Source organism: Leptodactylus fuscus, chromosome 5 (assembly GCF_031893055.1).
Source record: "Leptodactylus fuscus isolate aLepFus1 chromosome 5, aLepFus1.hap2, whole genome shotgun sequence".
In the NCBI taxonomy this organism is placed as follows: domain Eukaryota; kingdom Metazoa; phylum Chordata; class Amphibia; order Anura; family Leptodactylidae; genus Leptodactylus; species Leptodactylus fuscus.
In genome coordinates this window covers 104,020,452-104,038,565 of record NC_134269.1, presented here as the reverse complement: position 1 = coordinate 104,038,565, position 18,114 = coordinate 104,020,452, and the positions used below count along the sequence as shown (strand labels likewise).

Below are 18,114 nucleotides of genomic sequence, written 5' to 3'. Positions count from 1 at the left end.
GAAAAATAACATAAAGGTATATTCAAAAAAATATGATTGTCTAATTAAAAACCCCAAAGAAAACAAAAACCCAAGCAGCTTCAGAATCACAGTTGTTCGACAATACCTATAATATATGTTTTTTGATAAAGTGGAATCAATATTTTATAGGAATACAGACATATTTAGTATGTACAGTTTTGTAGTGCTACAGCTATAACATTTAATAAACAGCCCCATCAGCCCATGTCCTGCATACTAATATTCCAACAAGAAGTGGATCTATCTATCTATCTATCTATCTATCTATCTATCTATCTATCCATCTTATATTTATTTTATATATCCGTCTTAAATTTTTTCACCAAAAAAGTGTTACATTTTACAAAATTAAAAACAAATCACCAACCTGATAATGTGCAATAACATTCAGTCTCTTCCAGTCATTCTCTATTTTCGTTGTAATGTCTTCATCTTGCAAGATCATTCGAGCTCCACTTGCTTGCCTCCATTCTGAAAAATATCAATGGTATCTAAAAACTGTGTCTGACCTTTAAAATCATAGAAATCAAATGGAACATAACAGTGAATACAAGGATTTATTATCATAGGAAATGTTCAGTGTTTTTTTTCAGAAAAAGCTAATGTCTTATTTTTAGGCTCTGTGAATTATATCAGCTCAACCCCCTTTACTTGTATGAGGCTGAACTGCAATACCTCAGACAGTCCGTGGGCAAAAGTGGTGCTGCACTTTATGAAAAAAGGGACTTTGTAAAAATAATTTCATTCAAATACTTAAAAGATTCATTATCTTTTATTCAGAGTCCATTTTAGCCCCTGACTGTTCATGGGTATCTAGGAACTACAATATCTAAGTGCTAGAGGAAGAATCCATCCATTTTTACCCCTCCAGTCTGCTGACAATGTAAACAGCCCAGACCATTCCCCAGTCTCTACTCCCCTATTAGGTAACAGGTCTCATGTCTTGTATCCTATCAGAGGACAGCTAAAATCACCATTCAGTGGAAATCTCCCCAGAAGTTGTAGAGGTGCCAGTCTCCCCTGAATTACTTACTTTCATTTTAGCTCTGCCTTAGGCTAGGTACATATCTGTGTCGGAGTCTCCATAGGAAAAGTGCTGCACTAAGGACTATTCTCTCTTTTTGTTCATTATAGTCTATGAGGTCTACTGGGGTCCGAGGGTAACCACTATTTTAGCAAGCAAGCTCTCCATCGTTGGGCCCATGGGGACAGAGAGCCCAATGCAAGTATAAATCTAGCCTCACGTTGTATTAAAGCAACATTAGAGTTTTGAGTAATACTAATATTTTCTTACTTAGGTTTATATTATTTTTAGAATGTTTATATTGCCAACATAATTACTGTACTATTATCCTTTGGTCTTCCATTACAAATTGAAATAACAGTATATGGAACAATTATTCTGTAGTTTCTGTATTAACTATTTGAAGGTGTCAGGAACAATTGAAAAGGTGAAATAGTATGCTGCAACAAATATATCAGAAATGGTAAAAGATTCTCTTAGTTTAACTTTCAAGGTTAAACGGTATTTCAGACTCGATTAAAAAATATATTATTGTAGCAGAACACTTAAAAGACACCTATTTTTCGATAATGTCTTTCTACCTAATGAATGATCCAATAAACTGCTTAGAAAACTTAGCTAAAGGTGACCTCCACAAGATATTCATATTCACCAAGTCTAAGAACAGGAAAGTGCGTCCTATACATTGTCATCAGATCACTGAGTGCCTTTAAGCAGGAACACTGAAGACAGACACTCTCCAATCCAATCTGTTTCAGCTCTACCTTGTCGAGAGAGGTAAGTAAAAATCCCATTATCTTTATCTCTCCTTCCAATCAGAAGTGCTGGTGAAGGCAAACTCAGAAGACAGCAGCTGTGAACTCTTTATATTTCATTCAGAAGATAGTGTATCTTTCACTGCATACATGAATTGCTGAATTTCTTTACCACAAGTATTGCAGGAAGCTCCAATTCAGAGAATATCCTCAATAAAAGCCAAGGACACTGCCAATAACAAGCTTTTTCATTGCTACTTACTTTGAGAGAATACAATGGGTGCCAGACATTTATTGTCAGCCATATACAGACATTCCAATTCTGGATTAAACATGGCAGCTTGTATATTTTCAATAAAAGTCTATTTAGTAGCGGTAGCATGGGGCAGTTGACTTTTATAGTAGGCCTTTTACAGACTAGGTCATCCTTTATGATAACTGCTGAAATAATTATTGTTATATAATTACTTTGTCAGGGGGAGGATAGTTATGTCAAAGAAAAGTCTTTATTTGTAGTATTTTTCTTGCATGTAAGGTCTGGTTCACATTGAGTTCAGTATTCTGTTTGGGGAATCCACTTGGGGACAAGCAGCTCTTTTCTTTCTGGACACCGAGTGGGAACCACATGGATCCCATAAAAGTCTATGGTGGGGTTTCTTCGCTAACCACTTTGTAACGTGTATAGGTTTCCTTTCGGGGGTCCCCAAGCAGACTCCACGAACAGAATACCAAACGCAGATGTGAATCAGGCCTAAGCCATACCTTTTTCCCACTTGAAATTTTTTTATCTCAGAGTAGATACACCAAGAGATGATTTATAACCAAAATTGTAAATCTTCCCTATAGTATTTCCAGAACTGGGACCCCACCATAAGAACCAGTAGAAGCACCCAAGCGGAGACCTGACCAGGGTATTACATCCTAAAATAGCATTGCTTACATACTGACCTTTAACACTGGCACTAATCTCTTATTACAATACCAGTCAATGCAGCATAGTTATTAGTTGTGAAGTCCATTCTGAATATAATATGCAACTAATCTACATTGCTAAAATGACTGTGAGCAATGAGACTTAGAAAATTAAACCTCAATACATCCTCTTTGAAGTGGAGTTGTCTACCTAAAATGTGAAATCTATTTACCTAAATCCATATCTGCTGCTTTTGGTCGATGTGAGCAGGGAAGATTCTTAAAAATGGTGTCCAGAATCTTCTCTTTGACTTGAGTAATTGTGTCACAGTTAAGGATTTTCACCGGAATCATAGGACTGTTCACATTATCAGGGTTAACACAATTGAGGACCTAAAAATAACAAAAAACAAACAAAAGTAAATATGTGCTTATACATTTAAACTTTATGAAATCCACTACATTGTGCAATATATCTCACCCCCTATGCAATAACATATATTTCATGGTCGATGCTGCTGGTACATGCATATGGCAACCAGCAACCATTTTAGGAGACATTATGTAATGCATGAACCCAATTGAGGCATAATAAATAATCATACCGATCCACCAAAGGATAATCCTAAAACAGTCCTAATAGATAACACCTTTCAGATATCTTCCTCTATATTTCCCATTCCCTTTGGATCCCTCTTCCATATTTGGATCAAAAACCTTATTGGAGAACCATTTGCAGTTTTTTCCACTGTGTGTAAGTACAAATAGAACTTCTTCTATAATCCATACAATGTACATATACTATAAGGGTGCATTCACACGGAGTAAAATGGAGTGTAATTTGGAGCGTTTACGGAGCGTATACGGAGCGTATACGGAGCGTTTACGTAAACGCTCCGTAAACGCTCCATAAACGCTCCAAATTACACTCCATTTTACTCCGTGTGAATGCACCCTAAGACTATACAGTACCTGTAACTTTATGTGAAGTCATACATACAGAAATGCCCCCCCCCATCTGACTGATCATGACATGTACACGAGTGTTAGCTTTGCAAGACAAACGGATATCCTATGTGTATCTTCTGTGACTACCTATTGTTTGCTTGGTAATTTGCACTCTCTTAAGGCTTTCCATTGAAAACTGATGAAATGACAGACTGGAGTTAAGCTAGGTTAAAGGTGGACAGATCTATGCAGTAAACCAAGATGTGTCATCTCAGCTCTGCTACTCTTCTGTAAAAGTTACGTTGTCCCCTGAATCATTATCGCATCCATATGCAATGTACATCTTACCACTGCCTACAACAAGATTGATTTTACAGTACTTGGTATATGAAAAGCGCTCCTTAATAGTATGCTGGTTTTCGAGAATGATATTAGTGAAGAAAGCGCGCTTCAAGGAACTTGTCCATTCCAAGTACTTTCTGATTTATTTAAATAACAGTTGCAAATGACATGTTAATATTTAAAAGATAGTCTGTTTTCTGGACTGATAGCTCTGGTATTTCCTCCCTTGGGCTTCATGTGTTTTCTCGTTCATTCATTTCCATCGTAGGTGGGTATCTATCATCTACAGCAGAACATCCTATTCATCAATTCAGACACAGCCAGTTCTCTGTAATTTGACCTATTCATTTAAAGAGCCTGGTGGGATTTCAATTAGTTACTGAGACCTGTAATGTACTCTGTGCGGCACACGGTACAAAAAAAACCTTCGGAATATGACAAAAACATTCGAAACGTTTGCTGCAATTGAGATGCATGGCGAGCGACAAACTGGTGAGAGAGCACCTCAATTCACCTCAACAAACTTTTACTTACAATTCTTTTGAGAAAAGTTTGCCAGAAAATTCATGAAGAGAAGACTGGTATAACTCCTGGTAACATTCCAGGGTACATAGAATATACATTTACAGAAGGTATTATTTATTCAAGTGGCTCTGTACTAATTTCTAAATCGTACATGTTTCTTACAATTTGTAATCCTTCTTAACTATAAAGAGATTTGGTTGCACAATTAAAAGTTTATATAAGTCTTATTTCTTAAGTGTTCTTCACTTTGGGTCACAGTATGTTCGGATTATTAACATAATCTGAGTATTACCTTCATAGGAACACATTCTTTCCTCCAAATGTCCAAAACAAGCTGGAATTATTGTTAGAACTCGATCTTAAAGGTTATGTTTTAGAGGCAAGTAATGGCTACTTGTCACAAATGGAAGGTAGGTCAATAATACTGGTTTATTAAAGCGTAAAACTATGCTATTCAGATCACAATATATAGGTGTGAAATGCACCGTAGAGATCTGATCTCCTTTACATTTTCTCTATCTGCGTAACACAAGTTAAGCAGCTTTTCAAACACAACATGGATTCTTGATAAGTTACTACAAAGTGATGCTAACTACTCTACTTGTACCTATGTGTGACCATGCAGAGGGTGAGAGCAAGTCACGGCTTTGCAATGCATTTGTTACCATGTTGTGGAACTGTGTTAAATGGTTTTTAAGACAAATGAATGCTCTTAACCAAACTGAAGATCAGTTAAACATGGGCCCATCATGTATATGGATCCTTTACTTTTTTATTGTACTGGGGTGGGACCCTATCCTATAGATATCCGTAGGTGCCAGTCACACCTTTAGCACATCATGTATGTGACATACACAAGCCATAATTAAAATAAAGCTTGGTTTGTGATGGTTTTCAAACAACACAGCAAGGCAACCTTTTTTGTATGGCGTGCCTATTTCAATAAAGAAAAAAACACGGCTGAGATACTCGGTGTGCAGTAGGTTGTCGGCCACCAGAAAAAGTCATTATATTGGGACTTACAGTTATTATATCAGCAGCTATAATACAGAGAATAGATTAACTAAGCATTAGAGTCGCTCAAGACTGGCCAAATTTGTATTCATATTGGCACTCGATCCTCCGCTAGAAGCTTCCATTGCAGGTAAAGCTACAATCACATCTGCTGCTTCTGTAATAACCCCTCTGTGCATGTTCTTACCAATTATTGATTGTGCCTGGCATGGCTACGTCACATCTTCGCTTTGTGGGTGATAACTAATGATAGCATCTCCTGTATTCTATCAGCATCTGACACTTGCAGACATCGACCATGTGACTGTACTGGTCACTCAGACTCCTCCATCGCACCTGCACTAGGTTATAGAAGCAGTGTGTTTCTATACAGGAGGTTGAATGTTATATACAGTCACATGGTCCTGCCTTGCCAATCTATGGACTGAACCAATGCCTGCACGTTCCAGTTGCTGGAGAAGGCCCGATGAATTGTTTATTACATGCACAGAGAAGGGGAAAAATTGTTTTGCCAGGGAGTAATGGCTCGCATGCCACTCTTGGCTTGCGTGCCAGTAGTTGCTGACCCCTGCCATGAAGCAACATATTCATAAAAAATGTGCTGCATAAAAAACAATGTTAACTTGACTTTAACAGGCATTTACAGTTATATACATATGCGAAACTTTAAACCTTACTTTTCTGCAAATATATTAGGATATATGGATATTATAGAAGGGGGTCCACCACATACCATGTAAAGGGTGCCATGCAATACTACATTTATATTGCTTCTCATGGCCAAATCAGCAGTTTGGGAGATTTTGAAAGGAGATGTCTCCATTAAGAAAAACTCTAAATCCTGCTGAGAGTAACCTCTATAAATGAACATGTAATAGAGTCAAAGTTATGTTACCAAAGTCTTGTAGTCAATCTGTTGCCTGATAAGCTTGTCTTCACTTAATGAATAACGGGCTTCTCCTGTGATGGAATCAATGGGACCTTTTTCCATTTGTTGTTTGATGGCACAAAAGAGAGAAAACAAAGGCTCCCCTGCACATTCCTAAAAGGCAAAAATGAATAGTTATTGTATGTTCTCAAGGAATGCTGGGAGATGTAGTTTTACAACAGTTGGAGAGTTACAAGCTGTAGGACTTGACGAATAGAGATTGAAAAGGATTTCTTTACTTAATTTTAAGAGAGCATTACAAGTAATAAACAGCTGAACAGAGGAGTATAACATACGGTAGAATATAACTTTTATACCAGTATTATAAATGGTTCTGCTGTCTAGTTCTGTGCCTGCAAACATGTACTTTTACAGACAGCTGTCTTCAAATATATGCAAACTGTCTGCTATTGGAAGGGTCGGTTTTTATTAGAATAATCTGCCCAGATCTCTATGGAAATGTGGTCTGGTTATCACTTGATAATTACAGGGCACTGACAGAAATTACATGATGATTATATGTTACTCTCTGTTTACATAGGCACGAAAGCTGCAGAAATGCCCAGGCACAGTGGGACTCGGTAAACTTGTTTAAGACACATATTCCAGCTTATGTGAGATCCTGGGTTGCATGCTGGTATCCTGCATGTAGATAATGGCATAAAGAACCAATCTGACAAACAAGACAGCCTGGCAATGCAGGTGTAGGGACAAATACCAAGCTGCACTTGGATTTTAACACAGCAGTGTGGAAAGGGCGCCATGAAATTACTGCTCACTCCACAAGGCATGTTAACATGATTCAGGATAAACCTCATTTACTACAACATCAACAACTCAGCAAGAAAAATGACATTTTTTATGCAGTCAAGAGTATGAACTGTATGAGATCATCCACAAGTTGAATCTGCAGAAAAAGTTCTATAGCAGAGGCAATGATAGAATGCCAATGGCCTGCCAATGCCCATAGGAACCTCTCCATAATGTTATCTGCAGCATTTATAATCATAGAACCTGTTAAACATCTAAAATGCATTTCTGTAAATATTTAATTATATTGTTTCCTCATATCCTACATCATAAAAATATATAGTAAGCTATTTGATCCTGTATATTATGCTGGTTTAAAACATATGATTTAGTCTAAGGAATAAATGTGGACAGGAACCCATTTAGAATATTTGAATATTTAAACCCAAAAACTAAAATTCAGCAACCTTTTTATTACTTCCCAATCAATTTTTATAGATGACATTTTTGATATTACCATTGAATATTGTGTTATTTGCAGCAGTGTTTTCCTTTTCTTAGGCCCGGTTCACATCTTCCATTCGGGGAGTCCACTAGGGGACCCCCCAAACAGTTAGCTAAGAAACCACACAGACCTCATAGACTATAATAGTCCATGTGTTTTCCTTGCGATGTCAGCACGAATCATGCGGAGAGGAAAGTGCTGCTTTATTAGGCTCCTTTATCATTTAACACCGGACAAGAGATAACATAAGAAAGAAAACGCTTCTAACTAGTTAGTTGCCCCCAATTTACCATACATTGCCACAATATTTGTTGATTAATCTGTGGAATTTTTGCTGTCCTGTGAATTGATACATACTTTCTGTGACACCTCTGATAATTCTCCCACATTGTCTTCTGAAGTTCCTAAAATGTTTGCCATATAGCAAGTTTATTATAATTTTTAGAACTTTCTGCTTGAAAATACTTACTTTAAGGAATTTATACAATAGGAATGTGAACCAGTTGGTCAACATCTTCTCTGCAACAGATTCAGTTCTAAAACAAAAAATAATATTTGAAATGTTACAAACAACATGAAAATCCAAGGGTGGAATTGTAGTTAATCCACATTGCAATAATTACACTGCATTAATACAATGTATACAATACATAAATTATGATACTAGATAAAAGTAAACATAGAACAGGAGGGGCAAATATTGCAACATAGAGTGTAGTTGGGTATCTCCAGGTCATTGTGCCACTTTACTTGCATAGAAGAATATTGCCCGTGGTTCTACAGCGGCTAACACACTGATTTCTAGTTCAGACTAGGCATTTAGTCTCCTCAAGGATTTCCTAAAAGGCCACCCTAGGTTAATATGAGAAAAGACCAGAAACAGAGAGCAAAGGTAGACGGCACTGCCCACTTCAATAATATCGGCAAAAATGTTATAACACTGTTTTAAATAAGTCCTTATGGATCGGAAACAAAATCTGATGGATATTGGTGCTCACAACCCTTAAGAAAAAAGTAGCAACTTGTAGAAAATGAAGAAATGTGGGTGGGCACTCACCAATCAGTAGAAGGCATTTTTCTTCCTTTATGTAAAATAATACCTTTATTAGAGTACAATAAAATAAGTCCTCAGGGAGGGAGAGATGACATAGATGGCAGAAAAAACAGGCAACAGCCGTTTCGCGTTGTCAAACGCTTTTTCAAGCCTAATATTTTGCATATTAGGCTTGAAAAAGCGTTTGACAACGCGAAACGGCTGTTGCCTGTTTTTTCTGCCATCTATGTCATCTCTCCCTCCCTGAGGACTTATTTTATTGTACTCTAATAAAGGTATTATTTTACATAAAGGAAGAAAAATGCCTTCTACTGATTGGTGAGTGCCCACCCACATTTCTTCATTTTCTATAATATGAGAAAAGTTATAGTAGTTTAGAATATCTGTGTGCAATATTCTTAACACCATCACCACTGGGGGCATATGAATGGCATAGTTATTACAAACTGCAGACCCTAACACACCATGAGCCTCAAATACAAAACATTTAAGCTATAACATGGAGTACTATGTGTATACTATCTATATATCTGTTGTCTTTGCATGGATGGCAATTTTTATGTAAGCACACAAATTCAGCACCAAGGACAGTTCATTCATTCAAGCACAAATATATGGAGTATGAGCCACAAATACATCACTTGGTTAAAGGGGTTGTCTGGGATAAAAAAAAAAATAAATAAAAAATTCTTGCACTAATCTAAACACCCTCTCCTGTCTACTTTCTAGATAACATAATATATCAAAAATGTATATTTATCCATATCCCTTGGGCAGTCCGCCCAAGGGACTTAGCTGGTTATCCGGTGACCATCCGTTTCCCTGATTCCAGAAACAGAACGTCACTAGTACTCCCCCCCCCTTCCGCATCCACTCCATCATACTTACCTATCTTCCATCCAGGCTTCTTCCTGTGGGATGGCTCCTCCCTGTTTACTGACTACAAGGGTGCACTACAGACCAAGCGCTGCTCTGTAGCCGATAATCCATTTCTACTATGCAGCTCCCACTCCCATTAATAGCACTAACAGACCATTAAAAAAATGCCCAGAAAACCCCTTTAAGTCATAATGTTTGGTCCTTTATACTAAAAAATATTAGTAAATAGTGATTACATATTTGAGTATATACTTGTCTCTATTCTTACATCATATTTTAAATATAATTTTACTTTACGGTTTAAAGAAGCTATTTTATAAAGATTATGAGCAGTATCAAAAAAGTATAACTCTAATCTGTGATAGATTTTAATTTTACATGCACTCAAGATACAGTTTGGGAAAATTATCATATATACATGAATACTATGATTATTGCACATCATTAATCTCATACCTAATATTATTCTCTGTGATGAGTATAGTACTGTATGTAAGTGAGAAAACATACACAAATATTGTTTAGGACACTGAACATTCATACACAGAACAATGTTATTGCACTTATTGGCAATCGCTTTATATGAGCAGCCTTTTGTGATACAATATCAACTGCTGTTCAACTTTTTTTTTTTATCAATTGACTATTGACTGACTTCCATTGGCGTATCTACACACAGCAAGTTATCAGATCCATGTTTAGATTAGCTACATGTGTTCTCCCAAGAATTGTCTGTTAAAAACTATTGCCATCAAGTATGCATTAAATATTAAAGTGGTTATTCAGCTTCCAAAAATTATCTACAAACATATCCACTGCAGTGCTATAAACTCGCTGTTCCCTTGTGCAGCCTTTTCTTGGCTTTATTTTACTTGAGACTCCTTGTATCATCATTATTTAGATGCAGTGAAAAAAACTACATTTCCCATGATGCATCTCCTTGCTCTCCCTCTCTGTGTTTGCTGTTCACATGGGGGAAGGGGAGTGAGCTTCAAAATGAATCATGACAGCATCTTGTGATCTCAGATTTGGGAGTGATTTATTACCTGTGATTTAATTCAATGGTAAAGCAGGGAGATGCATCATGGGAAGTGTAGTCTCTTCACAGAGTCACTGCATGTAAATAATAGTGATATAAGGAGTCTCAAATAAAACAAAACAAGTAAAAGCTTCATGAGGGAGCGGTGAGTATTTAGCACTGCATTGGATGTATATGCAAATAATTTTCGGAAGCTGGATAACCCCTTTAATATAGATTAATAATATACCGTAATTTAATATATTAATATTTCCCAAACAGTACAGTGAAAGTACTGCATATTGCCATATTACAGATCTTTGTTGAACTGATCCATAATACAGTATTTTCAGATCTTATCCTGTAGGTACTATAAGTTACTTCAAATAAACCTATTAAACGTTGCAACAATTTCCACTGCAAGTCTCATATAGATTAACACTATACATTATGGAACATAGAGAGACTATAAGACTGTAAAATGGCTTAAGTTACGTGTCTAATGAACCAAAAGATATGCAACAAACTAAATAATCAGTAATGTGATGAACAACAAGCAATATCAATGTAATCAGATTTATTACATATATATATATATATATATATATATATATATATTTATATATATATATATATATATATATATTTATATATATATATATATATATATATATATTTGTTAATGTTATTTTTTCTAAAGATTATAAATAGAAATATAAGATTAACACATTAACAGAGTATAATAGCAGACTAAAAGAGCAGTGTGCAAAATAATTCTCATTATTATGATATATTCAATTATTCTTAATTTGTATTTTAATAACTCATTTATTCACTTTCTTAATTTACCTGTACTATTATTATTTTGATGCTATTTTTTAAAGAATGCAGCACTTCTTTTTAACACTAGATGTCACTGTCTCTCTTGCTATCTATAGAACACTTTTATTTGGTACCTAGATCCTAAAATGTAAGCACTAGATTTTTAGGTGGGACTATAGATGACTAGACTAGAAATCCCCACCCCCTAAACCTACATGCCCAATTATATTAATAAAATTAAAGTTGTAATACCACTTATTACCACCATACATATGTAAGTTTAAGTGTACAGTATACATTATCGTACATTGAAATGGATAAGAATTGTAGTCTCTACGCCTGTTGAGCTTATGTAGTGTATAAATATATATAAAAGTCAAGGATATGTGCTTATATATAGATATATTTGTTGGGTAGCACAATCTACTTTTGATCCTTCTGTCCCCAGTAAAAAGTTCTATAAATGTGATGTGTTTTGGAGCATTTTTATAAAAAGAACATTTTGGTAAGCACAGCATATAAAAAGCAATAAAGTCCCAGATGGTAGGAAAGGGTATCTATCTCATACCATGCAGTCAATCATATTATTGGGAACTTCCAGCCATGTATTGTTATGTATTGTTATATTATATTCTACTCTTAGTATTAGTCACAATTGAGAAGCTTTAGGTTAGACAAATCCAATTTAATCCCTTCACTGTCAGGGGTCTCCGGAAATTTTGCACCTCCGGTAGGCGGAGCAATTTTCATAGGTTTGATAATTTTCATAAAACCTAAATTGCAACGTTATAAAAATTATAGTACCCCTCCCCCCCCATACCTATATATTTTATTAAAGTAGACACCTGCAGTGTCAGAATGCCATTTGGTGCTGTATACGAACAAGAACCTTCATGCAATTTTTATTGAAAGTGAATGTTTTATTTAAAAAATGCAAATAACCATATATTAGTTGCTAAAAGTGGAAACCAAACAATAAATTATATGCACCAAACCTCCCAAAAATAAGAGTTCAACATGTACAGTTCATACATATGACTAAGAACTACACCCGCATGCACATGTCTTCAGAAAATCACCAGAAAGCATTGAACCCCTAAACCCTATATATATTTTTGAAAACATATATATATGTTTTGAAAGAAGACAACCTGAAGATTACATATGTCTCAATGGGTTATCAATAGCCACATCCACCTTCATTCAACTTTGTGACAAACAAAAATATTTTTTTGAAAGTATGCACTAAAACACATATTTGCACCTAAACCTCCTATTCAGTCTTACATTCACACACAAAATACACTTAAAATAATAGCTGAAGATGCAGACAGTATATATATATATATGTGTGTGTGTGTGTGTGTGTGTGTGTACACACACTATATGTACCACAAACATCAGCTACAACAAGAGCTCAGACTCCCAAAAACACTAATATAGAAGACAAACAGGATTTTGCTGTTATTCACTAATATGTTAAACATTTATATAGCACCTAGAAAACTGTGACATCAAATCTAACATTTTTGAGCTTGTACAGCATATTGTATAGAAAAACACAATTTAGTATTTCATATATACAACCACCTTCATGCAACTTTGCGGCAAACAGAAATTACAAACAAAAATTGCACAAAAATTCTAATTTGTCACTAAAGTGCTACTCAAGCAATCCCCTTCTGCAAACAAAATGTGAGGAGTTCGTACATACCATATATATATATATATATATATATATATATATATATATATATATATATTTACAGGTGCAGGTGTTAAAGAAACGCCAAAATTGTAGAGGTGTGCCAACCAATTTTGTACATGTAAGTTAAATAGAAGATTACATAAAAATATAATTTTCTATTATATTATTACAGCATGTAACAGATATCGCTGGAAGTGTATTTTAGTTTAGAAAGATCAGGTATGGACAGGAGAGGGATTGGGTCAAATATAAACTTTATTAATAATTTTGTGTATGTATTGTGTAAGTGTTTAGTGCAACTCTTTTGGCGCTGTGACCTGGACAATGGTAATCATCTGGGTGACAGTGCCAATAAATTCCCTGGTTATGTTCAGAGCATATTACAATAGAATACCCCTCTAGTAAGTCTCAGAGGGGTATTACATTATTGCTATATGTGACAATCAGAGAATAGAAGTATAGTATGCGCTTTGATTGATAGAAGGTATAACATGGACAGAAGCCCCTGCTTCCTCCTCTCCTCCCCCCCCCTTCCCCTTCCCAAGTCACATACAAGTAAGACACAGATGATGATGATGATTTATCATCTCTGTGCAGTCTACAGGGCTCCTCCTTCTTACCACACTTCTTAAGATGCTATCTGAGGTAGGAGTGGGGGGATGCTTTAGAGCCCTATATCTCAGTATTGGTTGGGGCTATGATGATGATTTTGGCTTCATTTTAAAGATGATATTCTCGAATCGCTGTTAAAAACCCTGTCGGGAATTGAGATCCGCAATGGATCTCAATGCCAAATAACGTTTTCAACAGTGAATCGCTCCAGATCTGTAAGGGCTCTCATGAAGATCTCATCTTTAAAATGAATCCAAAATCATCTTCATAACCCCAACCAATCCTGAGATATCGGCATTAGTAGTAAGTACGTATCAGATACGTCCTCGGCTATAGAAGTGCCATCCTTGGAGGACATATAGATACGTGGTTGGCAGTGAAAAGGTTAAACCATATGCTCTTCATAAACCTATCAAAGAATAGACCGAGAAAATCTGATTCAGAGTGCAGTTATTTGGGGAAAATATATCATTCTGTCATCCAGGCCCCCCTATACTAAACTCCAGACAGAGCATAAGTTTTGCCAGGACTGTCCCTTTAAGAACCCAAATAATCCTGGATGGATTAATATAATCTTACTTACATTTTTGACAAAACAACTTTGATGTACATAATTACCTAAATTACCAATGTTCAATGAGTTCTCTCCTTAAGAGCATCATCACACTCACACTATAAATAGCACCTGTATTGTGCATGCAGACAACAGAGGGGCTATAATGATGCTTCCAGCACTTCATGGCTGCTCCATCCCCTGGTGAGTGATGTAAACTGTACTCTGCTACCAAATGAGAAAGGAAAGCAGCCCTAGGAAAACAGATTTTTCCTTTTACCAAAACTGTTACCCCTCTTCATGAGACCAATTATAAATAATAGACGTATAATAGGGCATAGTTACTAGAGAAATTCTTTAATGTACATGAGAAGGTTCACCTTAGGTTAAGCAGTACTTAATATCTGATTGGTCTCACAGTTTTAGATACCAAACCTATCAGAAGAGATATTGTATACTAAAATATTCATAATGTCATGTACTAGTGTAATGCTACATTATTATTTATACCGTATATCGGTAAATTATTATTTATATATCGGTAAAGGAAAATTCCACATAGGGAGATGATAGGTTATTTAAAAATATTAATAAAGCAAATATTTATTCAAAGAAAGTGGCTGACAGAACCAGCTGATAGATGTATTTGACAGTTATCAGTCAAATCAGTCCCATAGACACTAAATGGAGTAGAAGCATGCGTAACCAATGCTTTAGGCTTCTACTCAATGTAGAGCATTAAAGGGGTAGTCCCATCTGAAGAATCCTTTCTATACTGATAACTTATTTAAATGGAAGACTTTTCCTAAATATATCGCTTTAGAAATTCTGCTTTGTTTGCCTGCTATGTGACCTTATTCCTCCCATTGTTTACACAGTGTTGCTATAACCACAGACCTATAGGAAAAGTAATGTCACTTACTCTCTGCCCTTGCTGGCAGGACAATTGTTCAACTAATTGCAGATTTCTGATAAGTTCCAGTCTATAATCTCTCAATGTAAACACACAGATAACACTGAGCCTGTTCTGCACAAGAATCTGAAGATTATCTAACCTGCATAAGTGTTCTGTGTCCTGTTCAGCAAGAGGGAGGAGGGGGGAGAGAAATACAGGAAGTGAGAAGCACACACTGCAAGCAGACTGCTTTTACACTGAGATGGGAAACCCCCTTTAAGGAGAAACTAGAGGCTTTACTCATTGGGTATTTTGTTCTCTGGGGTCATTTATCACATTACTTCTATGAAGAGCTGATATATAGAGATGTAGACCCTTACTTTTTGGGAATTTCATTAAGTACCTTAATCTCTTCCAAATTCAGTACTGTATGGAGCCAACATAAGGAATGCGACCCATCAATTTCCAATTTTTTCCATGTGTGCAACCCATTTACCATTTGCCAAATTTGAGACCTTTGATGTAGACTATACAGTATTAAACTACATTAGATATATCATTGTGCCTGACGCCGAATGACATATCTGGCATATCATTTGACTGTTTTGTCTAACTTTACCACCACCTACATTATTTGTTGGCTTAGGTTATGCCAAAATATGCAAACATTGAAGCATTTTTTGGCATCAATTGACTCAGTTACACTTTTTTCTCTGTTAGACACATGCAATAACTGTCTAAAATAATGAATAAAGGTGGAGTAAGGCATGTTCGCCATTACACCATATACATTTCCATAAGTATATCTGCCTCATTGTTCTAGGCTAAGTGTAAGGTCCTTCTGTTCTTTGAATTTCTGTGTCATGCATCACCTCCTTGGATCCTGTGCTAGGCACAAAGCAGTGCATTATGTTGCTTTAAGCCTTCTTCTAAGCAAACACAAGTTCATTTCCACATAAATACGTTGAAAACCACATAAATGATGACCATATACAGTTGAGTTTTAATGACACTGACCCCAACAAGTTGGTAGGAATATTGTGTATAGGTATGTGTATTCTTCACGTGATCTCCATTTATATAGACTCACCTTCTCAGTAATAATTTAGGATGATTCTTGCTTTCCAAATTTTTATCGATAAGATCAGAGAGAAGTTGCTTCAACACATCCGTGGCATATTCTAATTTGCTCTGCAAAACTGTCATAATGAGTGATGCCACATTGCCTCGATCACGCATGGAAAAGCTGCGCTGAGACTCGAGAGTCCGAATAAATGAAAGTAGGAACACTTTATTGTTAATCATCTGGGCAAACAGCTTCAAACCTTTCTCTACGCGCTCCTGTCGGTAACCAGGAACCTGTGGAAACAGAAACAAGCAGTGAGATAGGAGCCCATAGAATAAAGGATTTCATTTAGATGTTTTTGCCTATTCAGTACAGTAGGATTTATGGGGTTACCCTTTTTTGCCGGTCTGCAAAACTAAAAGATAAAAAACCTGTCAGCTCTCCTGACTTGTTTGGCTTAGCAAATACTTATAATAATTCAGGGAGGGTGAGGAGCCAAAAAAGTGGCGGAGGGGGGTTAGTAGTTGGTGTCCGTCTTCTGGAGACACAAAGCATATGGTTGGAGGAAGTCTGAAAAGGGTCAGAGGGGATTGAAGGTGTCAAAGGAATGTGACAGAGGCTGAAGAGCATTGAAACAGATCCCATAGCTGCCAGGTCTGTTGTGAGCAGGAGGACTCTCTTTTGAGTTCAGACATCATTAGCTCCATATGGCGCATACACAGGATCTCTTGGATCTAGTCACGTATTGTAGAAACAGAAGTGCTCTTTCATAATCTGGGGATAACTGTGAAGGCTGAAATCAACATAAAGCCAATAAGTGATCAGAGACATTTGTTGAGCTTGCAAGGAAAGATGGAAAGTAATAGCGTAGTTGGGTTATCACCTAGCTGACGTCAGTCAATGGTGTCTATGACCTTAGACTAGAATGGGCGGAAAGCCGGACAACCCCACTAAATGTGTGACATCGTGCCCCTATAATTGATTTTCTGTGCCCTACAGGTACAGCCTCTCATTTCCTGGTGAAGGGTGGTTGGGGAGTGATTGGGAATTTAAGAGTCATGAATATATGGTGGATATCAATCTATCTGGACTCTTGGCAGAGGTGCACAGTGTTTCGAAAGGGAAAAGTGGCCTATGTATGAGACGTTGACCCCTGATGATGATATAAAAGTGGGTCAACTGCAGATACTGCCATTTTGTTAGTACAGAGTGATCTGCAGGAGGAACTAGGTCATCATGTGGTTTGAGGGAGGATTGAGAGACAACTGGGTAAAATATCAGGGGTTTTTGGTCAATGCATAAGTATAAGAATAATGGAGAGTGTGTGTGTGTGTGTGGGGGGGGGGGTAATCGGGGTTATATGAGATTGGTGAGTGGGCCATCTAGAGTAAAAGGACTTACGGATTTTAGGTATATTTTACAGGCCCCCAGAATCTGTTGAGCAGTGTAGTAGTAGTACAGAGGAACTCGACCAGCGGTGGTTGGGAAGCCGTGCAAAGGATTCAAACAAGCTCTGGGATAATTGGAATTTTAGTGGTGCTAGTCTAGTATGCGGGTGGTTACCGCTGCTAGATAATAGTGGAGACCATGTGGATTTTTTGTTTTGTTTGTTTGTTTTTTCTGCATTGTATTATTGTTCCTTTGTTATTCCTCCTGAAAATGCATTAATAAATTCGTAACTGAGTATTACAAATCCCCTTTGTCAATATTGTCTGACGCAAGGCAAGTCTGCAGATTCTCTTTAAAATCCGTCAATAACACTTGCTTACTGTACAAAACAATT

At 36.5% G+C, this 18,114-nt stretch overlaps 1 protein-coding gene across 2 annotated transcripts in view; it reads right to left on the bottom strand.

The window, feature by feature from the left end:
• The window catches only part of PLXNA4 (plexin A4), a 751,018-nt gene that overhangs the window by 195,692 nt on the left and 537,212 nt on the right, over positions 1-18,114 (bottom strand). The window contains exons 22-26 of one of the 2 annotated variants that reach the window (XM_075273935.1): positions 16,356-16,624; positions 8,194-8,260; positions 6,437-6,583; positions 2,946-3,105; positions 389-492 (exon numbers count right to left, since the gene is read on the bottom strand). The exons of the other annotated variant lie outside the window; for it this stretch is intronic. Coding sequence (XP_075130036.1) covers positions 389-492; positions 2,946-3,105; positions 6,437-6,583; positions 8,194-8,260; positions 16,356-16,624 — 747 coding nt within the window. The remainder of the gene's footprint in view (positions 1-388; positions 493-2,945; positions 3,106-6,436; positions 6,584-8,193; positions 8,261-16,355; positions 16,625-18,114) is intronic. 2 annotated transcript variants of the gene reach the window in all.